Source organism: Anneissia japonica, unplaced genomic scaffold, assembly GCF_011630105.1.
Source record: "Anneissia japonica isolate Jap-2015-1 unplaced genomic scaffold, ASM1163010v1 scaffold288010_len917306_cov203, whole genome shotgun sequence".
NCBI lineage: Eukaryota > Metazoa > Echinodermata > Crinoidea > Comatulida > Comatulidae > Anneissia > Anneissia japonica.
Window position 1 is genome coordinate 505,272 of NW_022715767.1, and position 19,701 is coordinate 524,972.

The following is a 19,701-nucleotide window of genomic DNA, read 5'->3' on the forward strand; positions in this document are numbered from 1 at the left end:
GTGCGAAGGTTCGATCACTTGTGTTGAAGTGATATTGTCTCGACCAAATTTGTGTTGTCTCCTCAGGGAAAGTTCCTTGGAAAGCTTAAGGCAATCCTTGGCAATAATCTTGAGTTTGTTTTGAAATTTTGAAATATATATATATATATACTAAATGAAATATTAAAAATAATAGTACTTTAATTCAAGGGCCAAAACAATATTGATTTATTGTGTACTTCTTTCTAGGCGGGTTGTGAATACTACATTTATGAATCAACACTGAACAGTAATGCTAAAATATTAATTGAAAGAGGAAAACTAACAGTAACTCATTAATGGGTTCAAGCACAATTCAGAGGCCCGAAACAATATTGATTTATTGTACTTTGCATTGTGTGAGTGAGTCTAGGCGTGTGAATATACAACTGTCAATGAAAATTAATATCGTGCCAATAGTGATAATTTTAAGCCTCATCAAACTCAGTGTAATATAACATCATGCACACTCTTAAAATATTTAGGGACGCCTTATTGATTCAACATTTCCTTCTTAGTTTAGAACATTATCCTTCCTGATGATGTTATAATAAAGAACTCAATGTAATTAAGTACGTCAACTCAAAATTCAATAGTTCAAGTATATTGCGACAATATACTTTGCTAGTTGACGAACAAGTTTTAGATGAACATAATATATTAAACTCGCTCGAAAATTAATAAATGGATAAGAAGGGAAGAAGAAATTGGTAAAGAGATTGGTGTGTAATATTAATCGTACGATACGGTACCGTATTTTGTGAAATGTTTGATTCACGCTGTCAAGCAGAGAGGATGAATTATTGGATTGCTTTAAAGTAGAAATCGATTGACTGCCACCAATCGATTTTTAATGTCTTTTCTGTTAAGCCTCATCCGGTAATCATCATGTTAAAGCTTCATCCGGTAATCATCATGTTACTATGGTAGAACTAATGGTTTATTAAGAAATTCGGATCATGATGATGTCAGTTAATTATCAATAATTTCAAGTTCAAATGTCATGATCTTGAGATCTCAGGTAAGGCTGGGTAGGTTTTTTTATAAACGTTCTTCTGTCATCATGACGATTTCATTGTGACAGGGCCAACAGATAATATAAAATTCAAGTCAATTATCAAATTTATTTAATCTCGAAATTGACAGCATGATATAAATACACATGCAGAATAAAATTCACAAAGGACTTGTTCGATCATGTAACAGTTAAAACTGCAAAGAGATCGTTCTTAAACAAGTTCGAGAAGGTAAAAAAGTGTAAAATAAGTGCATTTCTTTAAAAAAAAAAAGCCAGAGAATCAGTTAAAATGTGTTTTTAAAAATATTAAAAACAGTTAGGCCTATAAAAAATTATTAAATTTTTAAAATTGTTTAAATTTTGTTAAAAGCGTAAAAAAGAAATATCGTGAGTCACAAAAGGATTTTAAAGAGGTAAAACTGTAAAATATTTCTAAAAGTTGGTTACAGTAACAGTTTGTAGAAAGTAAGGAAAATGCCTTAAAAGATATCATGTTGTTTACGTTACCGTGACACAGGTTGTAATGGCTGCAGAGAACTAAGTGCTTTTTAGGAGTTCCTTGTTTTTTTGCATTTTTTTTAATTGAGTGATTGAAGTATTGGTATTTATTTTATATTTATTTAAATCATTCCAGAGGACAAGGCCTTTGTAAGAAATGTCAACTTTTAAAATTCACTGTCTGGCATTGAGACCGTACAAATTTAATTTATCATGATGAAAGTTATAGTTAAATGTGTTGTATTTTATTATTCTTCTTAAAATAAGGTGGTACATTAACATTTTTAATATTAGGAGTAGACATTCTAATTAATTTCTCTAGGTTAAAGAAATCCACTAAATTTAGTGCCAATTGACTTGCCTTGTCCCATTTTAGATTACATACAATTATTGCTGCCCTGTTTTGAATTATTTGCAATTTTTGCATAAGACTAGATCCGCAATAGCCCAGATTAAAATACAGTAGGTTAGATGAGATATTAATGGTTGTATTAGAAATGTTCAGAAGTATATGTTTTGAAAACAATTTCCGACATCGTTTTAACATGAAGTCCTTTTAAGGCTTTCTCTCCATTGCGAGTAATATGACATTCCCATGTAAGATTCTCATCGGATAATTACTCTGAGATGCTTAGTATTCTTATAACAGGGTCGCTATTTATCTGAAATGTGGAACTATTGTCGCTATGATGAGCGAGTGTCTGCCTCGAATTGAACACTAAAAACTTAATCCATGTACCTCTTTGGCCAAGTTGACGTAACGAAGAGTGTTTTAGCAGTTACATAAACTAATTTACTGTAACTTGTTCGGATGAAAGTGATTTTAAACGATGATCCCTCGCTGTGTATTTCGTTTGTGACAAGTGTCCTTAGGTAGGTTCAAACACAAAATGCGCTGATTAAAGTTGCAACATTATGGAATTCTCCCCGGGGACATGTGTTCCATATGTACCAGTGGCGGATTTAGGGGAGGCCCACTTTGGAAAGTAAATAAAGGTTGAAAAAATAAATTATTGATCGCCCAAAATGACTCAGAGATTATTCTTCAATTTCAAATAAATGACAACTGATTGCCGTGTAATTTTTGTATTTTAACTGAATTAATGTAGGCCTACCCTTCTAATCCGATTAGAATCTGGCGAATTTTGGCCGATATTTAAAAAAAGTTTGGCTGAATTTGGCCGTGAGATGGCGAGTGTTTGGCCGTGAAACATCGACTAGGCCTATCTTTTCAGATATTTTTAAAAATGGTTGGTTGCAGTCGCATATGTTAATTGATCAAGTTGACGTGGATAAAATGTATTCAAAATATCTTGATTACCTAAATTTTATTTCACAAATATAGACCAAATTGAAAGAACATGTTGACAGTTGGGGCATGCGTATCTATAACGTTCTTTCAAGGCTGTAAGTAGGAAGCAGTCTGGCTGGCCGGCCCGGTTATGCCATGCCGGACCAACATTATCTGTAGGCCTACTTTTGACACATCATCGTTTTTCGTTTTACAATTAAGTATGGCCTGACTTCAAGCTTACCATGCCTCCATGCTACAAATTTTCACAAAGAACTGTTAAATTATAAGTTAAATCTAAAATTTGTTTTTCTTCATAAAAATATTAAATTCAAATAGCGTTTGTCAAGTGTCTGGTGTCTGCAAGTCGTGCATCAACCTTAATTAGTGGTCTATGTCATGGAGTTGTTAGTGAAAGTTGATAACTCTAATGTTTCTCCAATTTTCTCCTACTTACAGCTATGAACTCAGTAAGTAGAAAACAAAAGTACTGTATCTTGTGGAGAACAGATAAACAGACAAACCGACCCTGCGCGGTGGAGTACTGGGCAATAAAAAGTGCATACAAGCGTTAGTTGGCGTCCTACACTAGCTGCGTATATGGCGTATCGTTTTTTACCATGTTTTTACGCTCTCAATGAGCGTAGTTGACTCTCTTGTTCTATTTATTTATAATTATATATACTCTTTGCTATTGAGCTCAAAATTTGCACGTCTCATTTCTCTTCATTGAGTGCATCATTAGTCCACAAAGATACGAAGCGTAAAATAAATGCTAAATATCAATATCAATATCAGTATAATCTTTATTCATCTCGCATGGAGCAATTCTTTAAAACAGGACTGAATACAAATATCTGTGATGTTTAATGTTTTTCAATCTCAACAGATTATAGTGTAGTACAGGCCTACTATTGGAAAGTGCATGCCTGGATTGTCAAACTAGTCGTCAAAAGGGTGGTTTTAGATGTGTTATGACTTGTCTTAAATTACTGTTCGGAAACCTCGCATTTAAACACAGCATATATTATTTTACGCCACCATATATGATTAATATCGTTTTGTTCATTGATGTAACCAATTAATTTATATTTTTTCAGAATGTTTATCGGATAATAATCATTCATTTTATCTTACCAACTGAAATACCATATTTGTTCCATCCCTTATTAAATGCAAAAGATAGGCTTCGTTTATTGATTAATCTCCAAGTAGTACATCCATTTATTTAATTTCAATTTTTTTTTACCCTGGATGAAAAAAATGCAAGAAACTATAATTTACATACATCCGTACATTTGTTCACGTTGTTGTAGTCGTAATCAAAGAAATGGAGAGTGATACGGTCGCTCGCTCATCATTGTTTCGTTCGATGTTATCAGATATAGATAATCACATTTTTGATGAGAATTTTGCTTTATTTTGATGTGCGTTTGAGACAGGAACATATCATAGGAGTGATGTTTTGCCCTACCTAACGTGTTAACGTACCGAATACTCAGTACGTTTTCAAATACTTGGGAAAAATGTCGCTAGTGATTCGGGTAGGAATCGAACCCCGACCTCCAGATAACTAGCCTGGCGCCATAACCACTAGACTAGCGAGCTTGCACTCAGTCTTGCTTTAGTTTACAGATTACTTGTTACTACCCAATAATGAAAATATTTGTTTTACATTGCTTAGTTTATTTATTTATTGCCTATTGTATATATTATTATATTTAACAAATAATCTATTTATGACTACTCTTACTTTTATTTCTTCATTGAAAAGGCTTTACGTAAAACACTTTTGTAAATACCCGTTTTCCCGATTGAAATTATATCTTTGTATGATGTATTGGAAAGGATTGAAATGTGAAATAAAGTTACTGATTGGTTGACAATAAAAAAAAATAATTTTTTTATATATTAACAATTTAAACAAAACCAAACTTCCACCAAAATTTGTATAATTTGAAAAATTCTAATTAATATATTTCAGGTAAAGTCATGGGATGAACTTGAAAATACCGAGTACTTTACTGGGCAATCAGCTGAATATAAACAAAGACAAAAGCTGACGATTGCGCTCTCAGACATGACGTTAGATGAAAGGCATCGTATTGGTCATAGTTTGCAAGACATGCTCCTCGATTGCACGTGGAAGGGCTATCCATGCTCACCGACGTAAGTACCATCGAATGGTGGACTCTCCCGTCAGTCGTAAGCTTGATTTTCTGAATGTATTACACTTTGAAGAAGTAGGCTCTCAGCAGCCAAATATCTGCTTACTTTAATATCCATTTTTGGTTCCTTTGCTGTGAAGAACCTTTGTAATCGTCCTTTCATGTATGACCGTTCGTCTGTGACGTTGACGTCGTCAAATTCGTCGAAAGTTTTTTAACAAGCAAACTTGAATTTCCAAACGCCTGTTTGTTATGATTTTTTTAATTTTTTTTTTTCCATTCGTGTGTATTGCTCATGTAAATGTGCCCCATTTCTTGAAAACATTATTGGATAAATATGAAAGATCTTATAATATTATTTTAAGATCTTTGATAAATATTAAAACAATACACGAGGACTGTGTTACCTCCCTCCATCCAAGGATTCGGAATAGCGTCAATATGAGTGGATTATTTAATGTATAGTTTGATAATAAAATATGTATTATGAGCTCTCTTTTTACATCATACAAATAGTGTAATATTTTATCGAAATGGCTGCATAGGAAAATCGGTCCTCCCAGCAGTGGCAATAAGGATGGACAGTGCAGTCGGTGCAAAGCACTGGGGCCCAGGGCTATTAGGGGCCCGTTCAATAATAGGTCGATAATTGGACATATTTTGAGGGCTACCTTTCTTTAACAGAGGAATTACGTTGGCAAATTCCATGGTATTAAGAACACTCACTTTACAAATTGGTTTTACTAATATCAGGAACGAATAATGCTTTTGACTAGATCATTATTTATGTTTTCATATCCTGGGCTTTTTTTTTAGGTCATTTATTGTATCAGTGACTTCAAATTCAGTAATTTGATTAAAAAATAAACTGTCTCTATTTAGTACATTCAAATAACTGGTAAATGATTTATTTGTTATCGGGAATGATTGTGCCAGATGCACCAATATTAGAGAAATATTCATTTAGGGATTTAACTATGGAGTTAGTCAGTAATGGTTTGTCCGTTGACATGCAATTTACTAATCCCGGCAGGAGTTTGGTTAGGGTTTAATGTAGGATTTATTACTTTCCATGTGCCTTTAATATCATTTTCATCAAGCTGATTTAAATTGTAGAAAATAATATTTTTTTCTTTGCTGCGCGTAGAACAGAAGTAAGGATGTTTCTATAGGGCCTATTTGTTATATTTGGATTTTGATTCGGATGTTTTTTAACTTTAAACTGATGAAAAAAATTGTTTTTGTTAATTTATTTTTTTTAATTATTATTATTATTATTATTATTATTATTATTATTATTATTATTATTATTATTATTATTATTATTATCATTATTAGGCCCTATATTTATTTCCTCCATAAAAATATATAAATATATACACAGGGACATACAATAAAAACGACTATACAAAATTAAAACATTAAAATTGAAAGAACAAGAAAATCCATTGAAACATTGCTCTTTTATTTCATTTTATTTATTTATTTATTTTTGCTATTTCTGATTTGATGGGCTCTTTTACGAAAACACTCATCTTTTAAAAGTTTAATATTACTTATAAATAAATCAAAGGCGATGTTGACATATATTAGAGACTATCATTCTAGAATCAGGAAAAGGTCGGACATTGGTAAAAATGTTATCGATCAAGGTTGAAGAGCTGCCAGTTATTAGAGTTGGAAGGAATTCAGAGTGTCAAGAAATTCACTAACACCCAAATTTACATTATGGTGAAGCAGGTCAATGTTTAAGTCTCCTATGAGGAAAACGTTTTATTTGTTAAAATTTTATTTGAGAGAATGTTCTCAATTCCATCATTAAATAATGGACAAGGCACTTTACTTAGGTTTGCCTCTCTCCACCCAGGAATATAAATGAATCCTGGTAGGATGGTATGGCATTTAATGTATGGGTCGTACGCGTACAAGCAGCAATGACCAGGGATACTCCCCAGGAAGCAGAGAAAGTTGCACAATGTGCGGGTCAGCCAACTCAGTATCCAGTGACCAGGGAAATAATGATGAGCGCCTTGTATAATCGCCTTGTATAATCTGTTAGGCGCTATATAAATTCTGGTTCTAAAAAAAATAAATAAGTAAACAACTCCAACAACAACGTTTTTTTCTTAGGACATTTTTCTATAACATTTATTTGTTAATACATGGTACCGGTATTAGATATAAGATTTATTGCAAAAATTTAATATGAAAATGAATGTTTTATTTACTTTTCTTTAATACTTAATGACATTTGATTCCAAATTAGTGAACACTCTATTGACTCTGCCTTATGCCAATGCATATGTGCAAAGGACAAGAACAAGACTGTGCTGCTATTTGTGGCAGAAGTAGTCTTTTATACGATTTTTAGACAGCATTGAACAAGGTACGATTTCAAGCTTAAAATCACAGCTTAAAATGATTTTGTTGTTAAATGTACATCTGCGATGAAACATTACATAAAAGTCAGGAATGTAGTAGGCCTGTACACTTTTGAATTAGCTTTTTTTATATTAGATTCTCAAATAAATTACTTGGAAAATGAAGTCTGACCATGATTTACAGAAATTTCCAGTCAGCCTCGGTGTTCGGTATCCAATGTTTTGATTTAATATACCCCATACAGATGACGTCACTACCCAAGGTAACCAAGCTTTTGTCGACAAAATTAATTCTCTCTTCATAGAAACAAATCAAACTCATAGAAACAAATATTGTTATTTTGTGGCAACAAATTAATTTTCATACAAAAATATCATTTTGTCGACAAAATAGCATTTAGTGGAGACAAAATAAATTCTGTTTTGCAAAATCATGATCTAATGGTAACAGAATACATTTGTCGAAAAAATAGCATTTTGTCGAGACAAAAGGGTATTTTGTTGACAAAATAGCGAATGTCCCAAGCGGCGCCCCGTAGACCAGGGGCTTAACCGCGCGTCCCGTACCTTCCATTTTTTTAGAATAGTATATACCGCCTCGAAAGAAGACAATATACTAAAAAAAAAACCACTTAATAAAAGTTAAACATCGCGACCAGGACGTCATTGTTGTGGGTACATAGCTGATTAAAATAGCGTAATTATTCGAATAAACGCCCCTGGACGTTCATTGTTGAGAAGGGTATTTAAATAGGGCGTTTATTCGAGGGAGGCGTTTATTTATTTTTATATTTTTTTTGGTGTAAAATGGATAAGATATACTCAAATAAATGCCTCTTAATTATTTTAATGTAAATGTGGAACTAACGCATAGTAATCACGTCAAAATATTATTGTGTGATCGGAAATCATAAAAAAAGTAAACTTTAATCACAGTGATTGTTGAAGTCTAAAATGCGTATTAAACTACATGCATGTTATCAAAATAGTCACAATTAAGCTATTCCATTGTAGAGCTAAATGAAAACAAGCCCACCCAAATTTGTCCACCCTACTGCCCACCCCACTTTAACACTTTGGGTGTTTTTTGTCAGGGTGGTTATTGTCCTGTGTGGTTTATGTGGTACATTCGCGTCATCATAAAGACTTGATCCCAATCAGGTTAGAAAAAATTTAATTCTACTGGAGTAGAACATTAGCATGTGTTGAGAATTATGCTGCTTCCACTAGATTTGTTCATATTCATTTGGCGGGGGTGGGGGTGCGGTGGGCGTTCATTCGAGGAAAAACAAACGCCTTAGGCGTTTATTCTAATAAACTCAATATGTATAGATAGACCCGGCAATCGTTACTTAATTAAATTAGCTATTAGCAATAGCCTTAATGTCAATATGTAAAAATAATAAAATAATAATAACTGTTTGGGCGTCGTCTATTCAAATGACAATAGTGAAGAAGATACACATGTTTAGCTAATCGGTTGATATGCAGTCAGAGTGCTTATTTCATATTGATTATTTCAGATAGTTAATTGTCGTGTCACTAATATGGCGTCTGCTAATCGTGGATATGTTGCAACCTATATACACGACGAGTTAAATCATGCACACCATAATAGGTACTTTACACAAGAGGACGGGGAGCTGTCGACACCGGGAATTCGGTTTCACCCAAGTGTTTACCGTTGTCTTCACGCTCTCATTTGGTAACCATAAATTAGCAGAAATATTTGATAATTATTGTAAGGTACTTCTCGAAGGCGCATGGAAATTAAGATCTGAAATATATAAATCCATGGCCACATTACCACCCGTTACACTTTAATTAGTTTTTGTATTTCCCTTTATTCTGTTAATATGAACCTTTATGATCAGTTAGTTCTAAGCTCTATATTTTGCTATAAATATATTGTAATATTAGTTAGTTGTCTGTTAGTTCTAGCTCCATATTAATACAGCAACTCTGTAAATAATACGGTCCTGTAAGACTACCGGTACCATACCACATAAACCTACATGCCATGTTGATAAATTTTACTTTGTATACACATTTTAATTTAATTTACTTCTAGTTTAAGTTTATTATTTTTCTCTTATATTTGGATGCACCGTTGGGTATTGTCCAACGTGTGCCACTGTTACGAAAGTGATATCCATTAAATTGATATTGAAATTGAAATTGAGCACAGGACCACCGTCCACCCATTTTCCCGTCCTATTGCGTTAAGTGCCTAATGGTTAAGGTAGTAGGCCTATAAGCATTCTATCGGCTAGCGTGCACGTCCAGATACAGCTATTAAATCTGAGTTTACTATAGGAATTTACTAAAAGTGGTGGAGGCAGTACTATGGAATTTTTTTGGGGGGGGGGGGGGGGGGGGGGGGCTCCTGAGGGGGTCTTCTATACACCCGTCTCTTATACACATCTAGATGTGTATAAGAGACAGTTCTACAACACTCAGGGCCGGATTTAAGGGGGTGGCCCAACCCCAGCCCCCTTTTGGGAGGTAAAAAAAAATATTTAAAAAAAAATATATATATATATATAAAGATAGCATAGAACGCCCCAAATGTTATTTTCAGGGGTTTAGAACACAAAAATTTCGAGGGGGTATTCCCCCGGACCCCTTAGGGTGGTGTTGTCTAATCCGCCCAACGTTCCCCCCCCCCTCCTTTTTGGACATCTCTGGATCAGCCCCCGACACTAACCAAAGTCCGTAGTCGGCCCACTGGATTGGTAACGCTCTTAAACTTGTTTGCATATATTCAGGTATCTGGTTGTTACACTTTCAAACAACGACCTTTAAATTTTCATAATTTCTTTCAGAAATTTCACTAGATTTTACCACTACCGATATGGGAATTGCTACACTTTCAATAATGGACAGCTATCATCAATACTTACTACCAACAAACCGGGTCCAAATTACGGTATAGTCAATTTTTTCATTTTCATCATCTTTAAAACCAGCATCATTGTCACCTCCTACCACCGATGCTGTCGCTAGTCGTTATTACCGTGACATTCGTTGTTGTCGTTGTTCTTATTAGATCTTTTTCGTTGGTGTAATTGTAATTTGAATTGTAATTTCAATATTGTTTTGTTCAGTTAACGTTTTACTATTCTATCGCAGCATTTGTGTCATGATTAGTGAGGGCGCACACTCTGTAGGTAAATTCGAGTTTTAATAGGCTATACTTTTCGCCGGGTTGATATTATATGAATTGATTTTTTTGTAATCCAATCGTGAAACCAGTAGGCCTACTGCGCGTGATGAGTTCACAAAAATGCAGAATAATAAATAGATTACCATTACAACGACATCCTCTACTTTCATCATCACTACCTCTACGTCATATATCACCATCATCATGCCACCATCATTAATTGATTTGCTTAATATTTTTAAATAGGACTAAGTCTTGAATTATTCGTCGATCAGTCAGAATACATGGACGATATCACTGATTCAGCCGGGCTACGGATCTCGATCCATGATCCCAATAAAATGCCCTTTCCCGAAGACGATGGTTTGTATATTGGTCCTGGTCAGCGGACATCCATATCCACTCGCGTGGTAAGTAAACAATTATACTATTACGTACAGTATACTCACATATTTATTATCATAATAATAAATATTGTGTTTTTTTTTACACATTTTTCCCATTATATCCTTTATTCATCTTTAAAATATAAAATGATACAAGGATAAAATATAAAAACAATATACAATTCTAAAAACAAATAAATAAGGCTCTAGGTTACAGTTTAAAAGACATTAAACTACAAGAGAGAAAAGCAAAAATTAAAATAAAAATTTAAAAAAAAGAACAAGCTGTCATCAACTAGACCCAGGCCCAGAGTTAAAAATTCAGTATGGTTTCTAATGGAATTATCATATTGTCTGCTATTATTATGATGATGATGATGTTGATAATGATGAGGATGATATAATAATAATAATTATTATTATTATATCATCATCATCATCATTATCAACATTATTATTATTATTATTATTAACATTATTATTATTATTATTATTATTATTATTATTATTATTATTATTGTTGTTATTATATCAATATTATTGTTTCACAGATGGAAATTGATCGATTAGGCAAACCTTGGGGAGATTGTACAGATGTTAACAATTACAATACTACAAATATTTATATCAATATGTATAACGTCAGTTACAGTATGCAGGTAAATCTCAGACACTTTCTCTATTGTTTACATTTACTTATTGAAAAAAAAATTATTCCATTTTAGGCAAGAGCCCGATAGTCAGTGGTGGCTCCAGAAATTTGCTGGCGAGGGGTACGACGTGTTCGACGGAGGGTCCGAAACAATGGCCTGACTAGAGCCTCGACCAAGATTCCGGGAATAAAAATTCCTGGTAGAGTTCAGAAGGAGAGTTTTTATAGCTTAGTATGGTCGAAAATTGTGCTTTTAGATCACAATATTAAGCATTGGCAATCAACATAATGTTTGGTTAGGAAAATTAAGATTTTTGGTCCAACGACCTCGTCGTGGCGCCGGACGACGGGCATCCAGGCCTGTCCCTCCCCTACTTCTCTGCTTGCGCCACCATTGCTGATAGTGCAATTACGAGACGTCTATTACTGCATATATCGATCACTGATATATACATATTGTATAGTGTGTTGAAACCTAGTACTGTTACGTGCACTGAATTGAGTAACCAAGACAATTTAAAACAACTTTCCTTCTCTTTAACGTTCAAAAGTTATAAAATTATAGCATTACCGCAAGACGATTTAGTATTTAACTTTATATTGTTCCATAGATTTATTTTTATGACAGTAGCCTTTCGATCCCGAGTAGATCCCGTCGTGTCGTCTAAAATACTTAAGATGATGGTGTATCATAATGATCTGATACTCTGTTTTGGCAACGCATCAAGAAACAGCGTTGTGTGAAAACAGTTACTGCTAATCGGAATCGATTTTTTTTCTCTTCTTTAGCGTTAATATATATAGGCCTATATATATATATATATATATATATATATATATATATATATTAATCATGATATGATAGAGATAAACTCTAGACAGTCTTGCGGTAATGATAAAAGTAAATAAACGTTAAAAAAGAAGAAATCTGCGAGTGCGTAAAAATGGGTATCCCAACCAGGATTCCAACCCGGGACCTTCTATCTATGCAGATGTAGGCAATCGAGGCTTTGGAAATTCAAATCCGATTAAATTATCTAATCCTTTGCACTCAAGGGCATGCGTATAGTTAGTACAGTACTAAGTCCTTGATGCATGGAAAATAACAGAGATTAATATGGGGATCAACCTGGGCTCGAACCCGGAAACTTTCGCATACATGGCGAACTTCATGACCACTTGACCATGAAGACATTGTGGTGATTAAATCACCAGGTAGAACCTTAGTTCCTTTCATTCGTTTGACGTCAAAATTTTCCGAAAGGTCCACTGATTAATCTCAGATAGGATAGTATAATTCATACTCCAAGTATTGAAATGCACGCCATCGTGTCGGGATTCAATATTTCGACATTAATGATGTCATCATCAGAACCCGGGATCAAAATTTTCCGGTAGCACAAATATCGCACGTGACTACAGACTGCCAGAGATCTATAAGAAACTTCCTCTTCTGTGCATTTATAAATTGAAACATAACAGAAAAAGAATCTGACAAAGAAAGAAACTAATCCATAGCAGAAGCCATGGAAATATCTGTTTGATTTTGTTATAGTTTTATAAATGTGTGTTCTGCAAGTCAACTCTTAATGATTGTACATCGTTTTTTCATTGTTTTTACAATTTATTTCACTTGGAGCATACATGCAAACACACCTCAATATATATATATATATATAAAACCTATATATATATATATATATAGTCTATATATATGTATATATAGGCCTATATATATATATACAGTAAATGTAATTATTTAAATTATATATGCTATGATTTAAAAATGTGTTGAATATATATATTGTTAATGTGAGTATTTATATCACCTAATTGATATTAATTATTTTCCATTATCGCGGTGCATTTTGGGAACCTAGGCATGCGAAAGAAGTTGCTATCAGTATTCGGTAATTGAGCAATGCAGCTGCGCAGACACAAACTTCCCATTTCCAGTTGAACTACTTAACTTAGTACCATGTGATACAGAAGACAATGAAACGGGTAAGAAGAATGATGATGAGGATCATAATGTGGATAGGAAAGTCTACCGATGACAACATATTTAATTTTATGTCATAATTTTATGTTATATATTATCAATAATACATTATACATTTTTTTCCCAATTTGATCATAGAAACATTATTTTATAGTTGTATAATTGACATATATTTTATAGTATCTTATTGCGTGAAAAGAGAAGCATTATGTAAACAGACATACCGCAAAAAGGAATTTCTTAAACATTAAAACATGGCACTTGTTCAATGTATGTTGAAATTTCTAAACACTATTATTGAAATATGGATACACCTTCTCCAGTAATTTTGCGTACATGTACATTTTTAATCTATATTCTGTGCAATACAATGTCATTATTACTTCAATGGGTAGGCCTTCGATTTGATAGACCTAGTGCGATGTTGTGAGGATACGTCCCCGAGTTCCCGATTATTGAGAACACAATAATCCAGTGCGTGAAAAAAATGAAAGTTACATGTCATAAATTCTAATATATGCCAATTTGTTCAATATATATTATAATAAACCCCTCTAATTGTTTTCAAGCTCGAATTTGTATCGAAAATATGGAGGCAAAGTACGATAATGATGAGCTCATGTGTAGCTGCAATCAAACATGCGAGTAAGTGTAGCATTAATATTTAAACAAGACTTGAAATGCACTAAGTAATCAGAAACCATAGGCCTATTTAATAAATGATTTGCACACCCTTTATATCCAGCCCCAAACCAATTGCGCCGGCTGAACGCTTGACCGTGGCGAATTGTCTCGGTTGAGTGACGTTTAATAGCACTGCAGCTACGACATTCACCAATATAGGACAGTAAAAAACAACATTGATCATGTGACGCTTCTTTGTTTTTCAGAGAGGAAATATACCTCACTTCAATAAGTCAATCGGAATGGCCCTCCCAGGGCTACCAGGTAGGCCTATGCTGTTATGTTCTCTAAAACATGATTTCTTTTTCTTGGTGGGGAAAATATAAATGTGTAGGCCTACATTAATTACTCTTATGATCCAAAATATTCAACAACAATCTCAGCTCCATCAAGATTCTGAGGTGTTTGATGGAACTCTAGATGGCCGGAAGCACGCTCAGACCATGCCTTTTGTGTTCAAAGCAAGTGTTTTTTTTTGTTTGTCTTCTTAAAAACGTGTTTAATTAACGTATAAATAAATAACATATAATATATGAAAAATAAAGAATAAACAAATTTTAGCCTTATTTACTTAAATTCACTACACTGTCGCTACAGTTAAGATAATATAGTACATACTCCAAGTATCGAAATGCACGCCATCGTGTCGATACTACATTTCGTTACTTGGAGTATGTATTATACTATCTTACCTGTGATTGATCAGAGCATGGAGGTATACAATTTTTTATACCTCCATGATCAGAAGACCTTTCCGTTTTTGTCGCTACAGTATTTTCTGTGCAATCGTTGTACTGCGTAGCATTTTCCGACGCAATCGGGACTCCCCGATTTGCCCGACCAATCAGCATCGCTGAAAGCTGCCGGCGATAGCGTGTAGCGATTGCATGGAAACCAAGCTTTAATGGGCGCGGTCGGACGTCGCTCAACATTTCTCGGGGAAGTGATCCAGGGACGAAGCTCCTGGAAAGTATGACAATTTAGGGGTTTCATAGGCTTATTTAATCGGTTTTAGAGTCTACTACTAATCTTTCTACGAATTATATTTTTTTTTCTCCGACGGAAGAGGGTGTTCCCCGTGCAACTACTGGCGCCACCCTTGCGAAGATGCACTCAATTTACTGCAATGTATTTCTTGAGAGCTTACCTCATAAATTATTCATCTTTTTATATTCCTGTTAAAAATATTGAGTCATCGCACTATCCTTTATGTGGTTGTCATGCAACGCGTACGTACGATTGAATGGAGGCGCCAATTATTTACATATCTAGGTGGACGTTGTGATGTGTTAAATTAACTTTATTGACAAGAAACTTGTCAAAAAACAATGCAACGGTACTTAATATAAAATCCATCAACACTTTAATACGGTTTAGTCTATAGTAGTTACCTATAGAAGAAGGTTCCTTTATTTGATATACAGTATTATGTATCTCTTTATTTTCAGAACACGTTATTTAAGAGAATGGAAGAGAGAAATTCCAAAATGCGATCTAACGTTAAAGGACCTGAAGCAGATGACTGGACTAAGTAATTATTTATTTTGCAATAATGAATATTTATTAGATTATATTAGAAATTCTCTGTTGAATAACAAGATAAATGGCCATGACGTACCAAAGTGACACATCACGTGTGTTTGTTTAATCAAAAACGCACTTTTGCGCAAAATTTGTGACTCTCCCAATGTCATTATTATGAGGATAGACTCCCTAACGCCTGCAAGTTAATCAAGATAATTAAACATCCATCAATTGGAACGTGAACAAAGCTAAATTTAAATACATCCCAGTCTTTCTAACTTGTATTTCCAATAATAGAAGGAGTTAATTTGTTTTGATTAATACCCTCTACCTCACTAACAGGAGAAATGTGGCAAAATTAGATGTATATTTTATGGAATTGAACTACCAATACATCAAACAGAGTCCGGCATATGAGGTAAGTACAAATTAGTTATCGTCTTATACTCGAAGCTTTTCGCGTTAATTCTGATAAATATCCGAGAGTAAAGAAATCAGCAATTGTTAATAAAATGAAGAAATTCAATTTCGGGTGAGTTTGACAATTTGCAATACCGCCATCTATAATCTTTCTTCGAAGCCGTCGTTTACATTAGTAACAATCAATTACTCAGCAGCCCCTCGTCACAGATCAGAACAATTCGGTTTTCGCTGAATTACCGACCTTTACGAAATCCCACAAAATTTGACAATGCAGCATTACGCTGATTTGCTTAAAAGGTAACAATAAAACAAGCTGAATTCAAAATATATACACGTCTGTAAATTGGCGAGAAAATATTTTCTCATCCTAATTTTCAAATAAAAAATTACATAAATATACAAAGTAACAAACTAAAACACTAGGTATATTTTATGTTTTTAGCACGGACAGAATGACACCACGAGAGAATGATAGAATGACACAGCGACAGACAGACGGACTAACCTGATTGCACTCGGTGTCATCAATTCGCTTCAGCTTCATTGGCCTATTAATATCTGTATAATGCGCCTTATAAATTGATTGATTGATGATTAATATTGTTGAATGATTCTCTCGACACACGGACATGGCATATCATAACAGGCCTACATTTTAAGCGGGCATTCTGAGTGGGTCAATATGCTGAGCTCTTCAGCCTCAATTGAGTGCTGATGCTGTTTGTGATCATAATACGCACATCACATTGACCATTAGAATGCTTCACGTAAATTCGAAAGTAGAGTTTGATTAAGATACGTATTAAACGCCACCGCAGGCGGATTAACGCAAATGCAACCTGTGGCGAAGCTGCGTGGAGCTCTCCTAGGCAAGATAGAACGTATCCATGATGTAATACATGTGCGGTTGCATTTTGCAACAGTACGGTAAACGCCTTATTGGCGGTGGTGGCTCCATTTTGCGACTTTCCGATTTGCGACAGTGGTCCAGCAACTTTGATAGAGGTCCGAACCAAGGGGCCATCTCCTTATTCGGATCAGCAAGTTAATACTTCTAGTCCGACGACTTCGCCGTGGCGTCGGACGACGGGAGGTCCATGCTCGTACGACTTGGGGAGGGGAGGACTATTTGTTTCTCACTTCAAAGTCACTGCTAATATTCACACTGAAATTGAAGTGGTGGTTAGACGCCTTGACGCCACTGTGCTGCGAGAGCTAGACTTTTTTTTCACAAGAAAAAGAGAAAATGTGGAAAAGGCGTGTTATATCTTACGTTTGTGTTAAGCTGCTTGGGGTTGCATTGAGAATCAAGCTGAAATATACATTCAAGTACCAAGCACTTGTAATTGAATAATCTTGCAAGTAATTGAACACGCGTTGCAGTGTTCGATTCTTCTAACGAGAAATAAGATTAGATATATAAGTTTACATGATTTTAGCAACTGTAATAGAAGTAATAATGCTACCGCGTTAATGTCGTTGAATAACATGATCATGCTGTTCATTATGATTATCGTTCCTTGTATGTATATATATATATGTATATATGTATATATATAAAGATAAAACTGTTAAATTATATATAAATCATCAAATCAAAGAAAGGTAATTATAGTGTTCGAATAAAGGACATGACGGGGCATCGTGTAGCGTAGCTATCAACGAATTTTGTCCTCTAAATAAATACATTGTGTAATAAAATTCCTCCGACGGGACGAACCTGCGAATTCTCGCTGTCAAGGCGAGCGTCATAACCATTAGCCCACAGAGGCTTTATGGTTGAACAGATTCAAATATCCATCAGGTACATTGTATTACACAATGGGTGCGTTAAAAAAGAGCTATCTTATTATTCAATTCAATTCAAATTTATTTGAATTTATTTGAAGCTTAATGCAACACATTACATATAACAAAACAATGAATAATGAAAAGATAATTTAGTAAAACGTTTACAGCTTCGGATAACCCATTAAAACCGAATCGGTTTATTTCCGCTGGAGTCCCTTAAATAGATAAATTACATAAAAGTTGGTTAAAAACTAAAACAAACATTTACATTTGTTAAAACCTTTAAAATTACTAATGAAAGTAAATGAAAGAAATAAAACCTATTACACCTTAAAAGTACGTAAAAGTGAATGTAAAAAAACAGGTAAAAACAAACATTAAAATTTGTTAAAACCTTTAAAATTACTTATCATTAAGTAAAACTAATAAAATCAATAAAAACCCAAGTTAAACCTTAAAAGTACACAAAAGTGAAAGTTAAAAAGCAGGTAGTAAAAAGCGGTAGGTATAAAATGTCACTAATAACTATGTTCATGTTTAGAACATACTTATACGTTAAAACATTTAACTGATTGTTTGTCATTTCAGATTTTGTTGCTAAATATAATTTCACTCTTTTTTGAATAAGCTTATAACTTAAAATTGAAATTAATTGAAGCCCCCTATTTAGCCTCGAAAAGAAGCCCAAGGGCTTCATTTCAAAATAGCATAGGCTTCTTTTCGAGATAGTACAGTACATAGGCCTACACTGTGCATGAATTTCAGAAAACAAATTAATTAAAAACAAGCTTGGTTTATACATTAGCTTAGGTGATTTAATGCCGGTTAAATACACTCCATAATACAAAATTTATGTTACAATGACCTTATTTATTGTTTAATAGTACAAATTCACAAAATTTACAGCATTCATTTTGAAAAAAAGCCCCGATGCAAAAGTAGTCTCGAAACGAAGCCCATCTCGAAAAGAAGCCCATCCAAATGTCGCAAAAAAAAAAAAAAAAAAAAAAAGCCCAGGGCTTTAATTAGAGTTTTTACGGTATTTAAACTCGGTGAAGACTTTAATATATAGTGTAGTTTGTTCCACTCTAGCCGCAAATTCCACAAAATATCTTACTGTTTTGACTGGTTATTTTAGGTTTTACGAAGTTCATTCTACTTTATCTCGTATTGTAATTATGCCTTTCGAAAACTGTTAAGATGTGTGTTGTGTAATAAAATTCCTCTGACGGGATTTAAACCTGCGACCTCTCGCTGTCAAGGCGAACGTCATAACCATTAGACCACAGAGGCTTCATGGTTGAACAGATTCAAATACCACCAGATACACTCCATTACGCAATAGGTACGGCTAGGAACAATTAATTGAATATAATATAAATAAAAATAGTCGTTAACACTGTAAATTATATATAAATCATCATCAGAGAAAGATAAATACAGTGTTAGAATAAAGTACATGGTAATATATCGTGTAGCAGCTCTCAATGAATGTAGTCCTATAAATGAATAGAGAAATTGTGTAATAAAATGCCTCTGAAGGGAGTCGAACCTGCGACCTCTCGTTGTCAAGGCGAGATTCATAACCATTAGACCAAACTGGCTTCATGGTTGAACAGATTCAAAAACCGCCAGATACACTCCATTACACAATAGGTACGGCTATAGGAACAAATAATTGCAGAGGCCTCTTATATAT

General features: G+C 34.0%; 1 protein-coding gene across 2 annotated transcripts in view; it reads left to right on the forward strand.

Annotated features, from left to right (window-relative positions):
- Nucleotides 1–19,701, forward strand: part of LOC117109360 (degenerin-like protein asic-1) — a 30,030-nt gene that overhangs the window by 4,216 nt on the left and 6,113 nt on the right. For both annotated transcript variants that reach the window (XR_004445511.1, XM_033251672.1), the window contains exons 2-10: nt 4,810–4,994; nt 10,200–10,303; nt 10,787–10,950; nt 11,478–11,585; nt 13,459–13,582; nt 14,150–14,225; nt 14,471–14,528; nt 15,713–15,795; nt 16,131–16,206. Coding sequence is in view for 1 of the 2 variants with exons in the window: in XM_033251672.1 (XP_033107563.1) it covers nt 4,810–4,994; nt 10,200–10,303; nt 10,787–10,950; nt 11,478–11,585; nt 13,459–13,582; nt 14,150–14,225; nt 14,471–14,528; nt 15,713–15,795; nt 16,131–16,206 (978 nt within the window). In the remaining variant the exon portion in view is untranslated. The remainder of the gene's footprint in view (nt 1–4,809; nt 4,995–10,199; nt 10,304–10,786; nt 10,951–11,477; nt 11,586–13,458; nt 13,583–14,149; nt 14,226–14,470; nt 14,529–15,712; nt 15,796–16,130; nt 16,207–19,701) is intronic.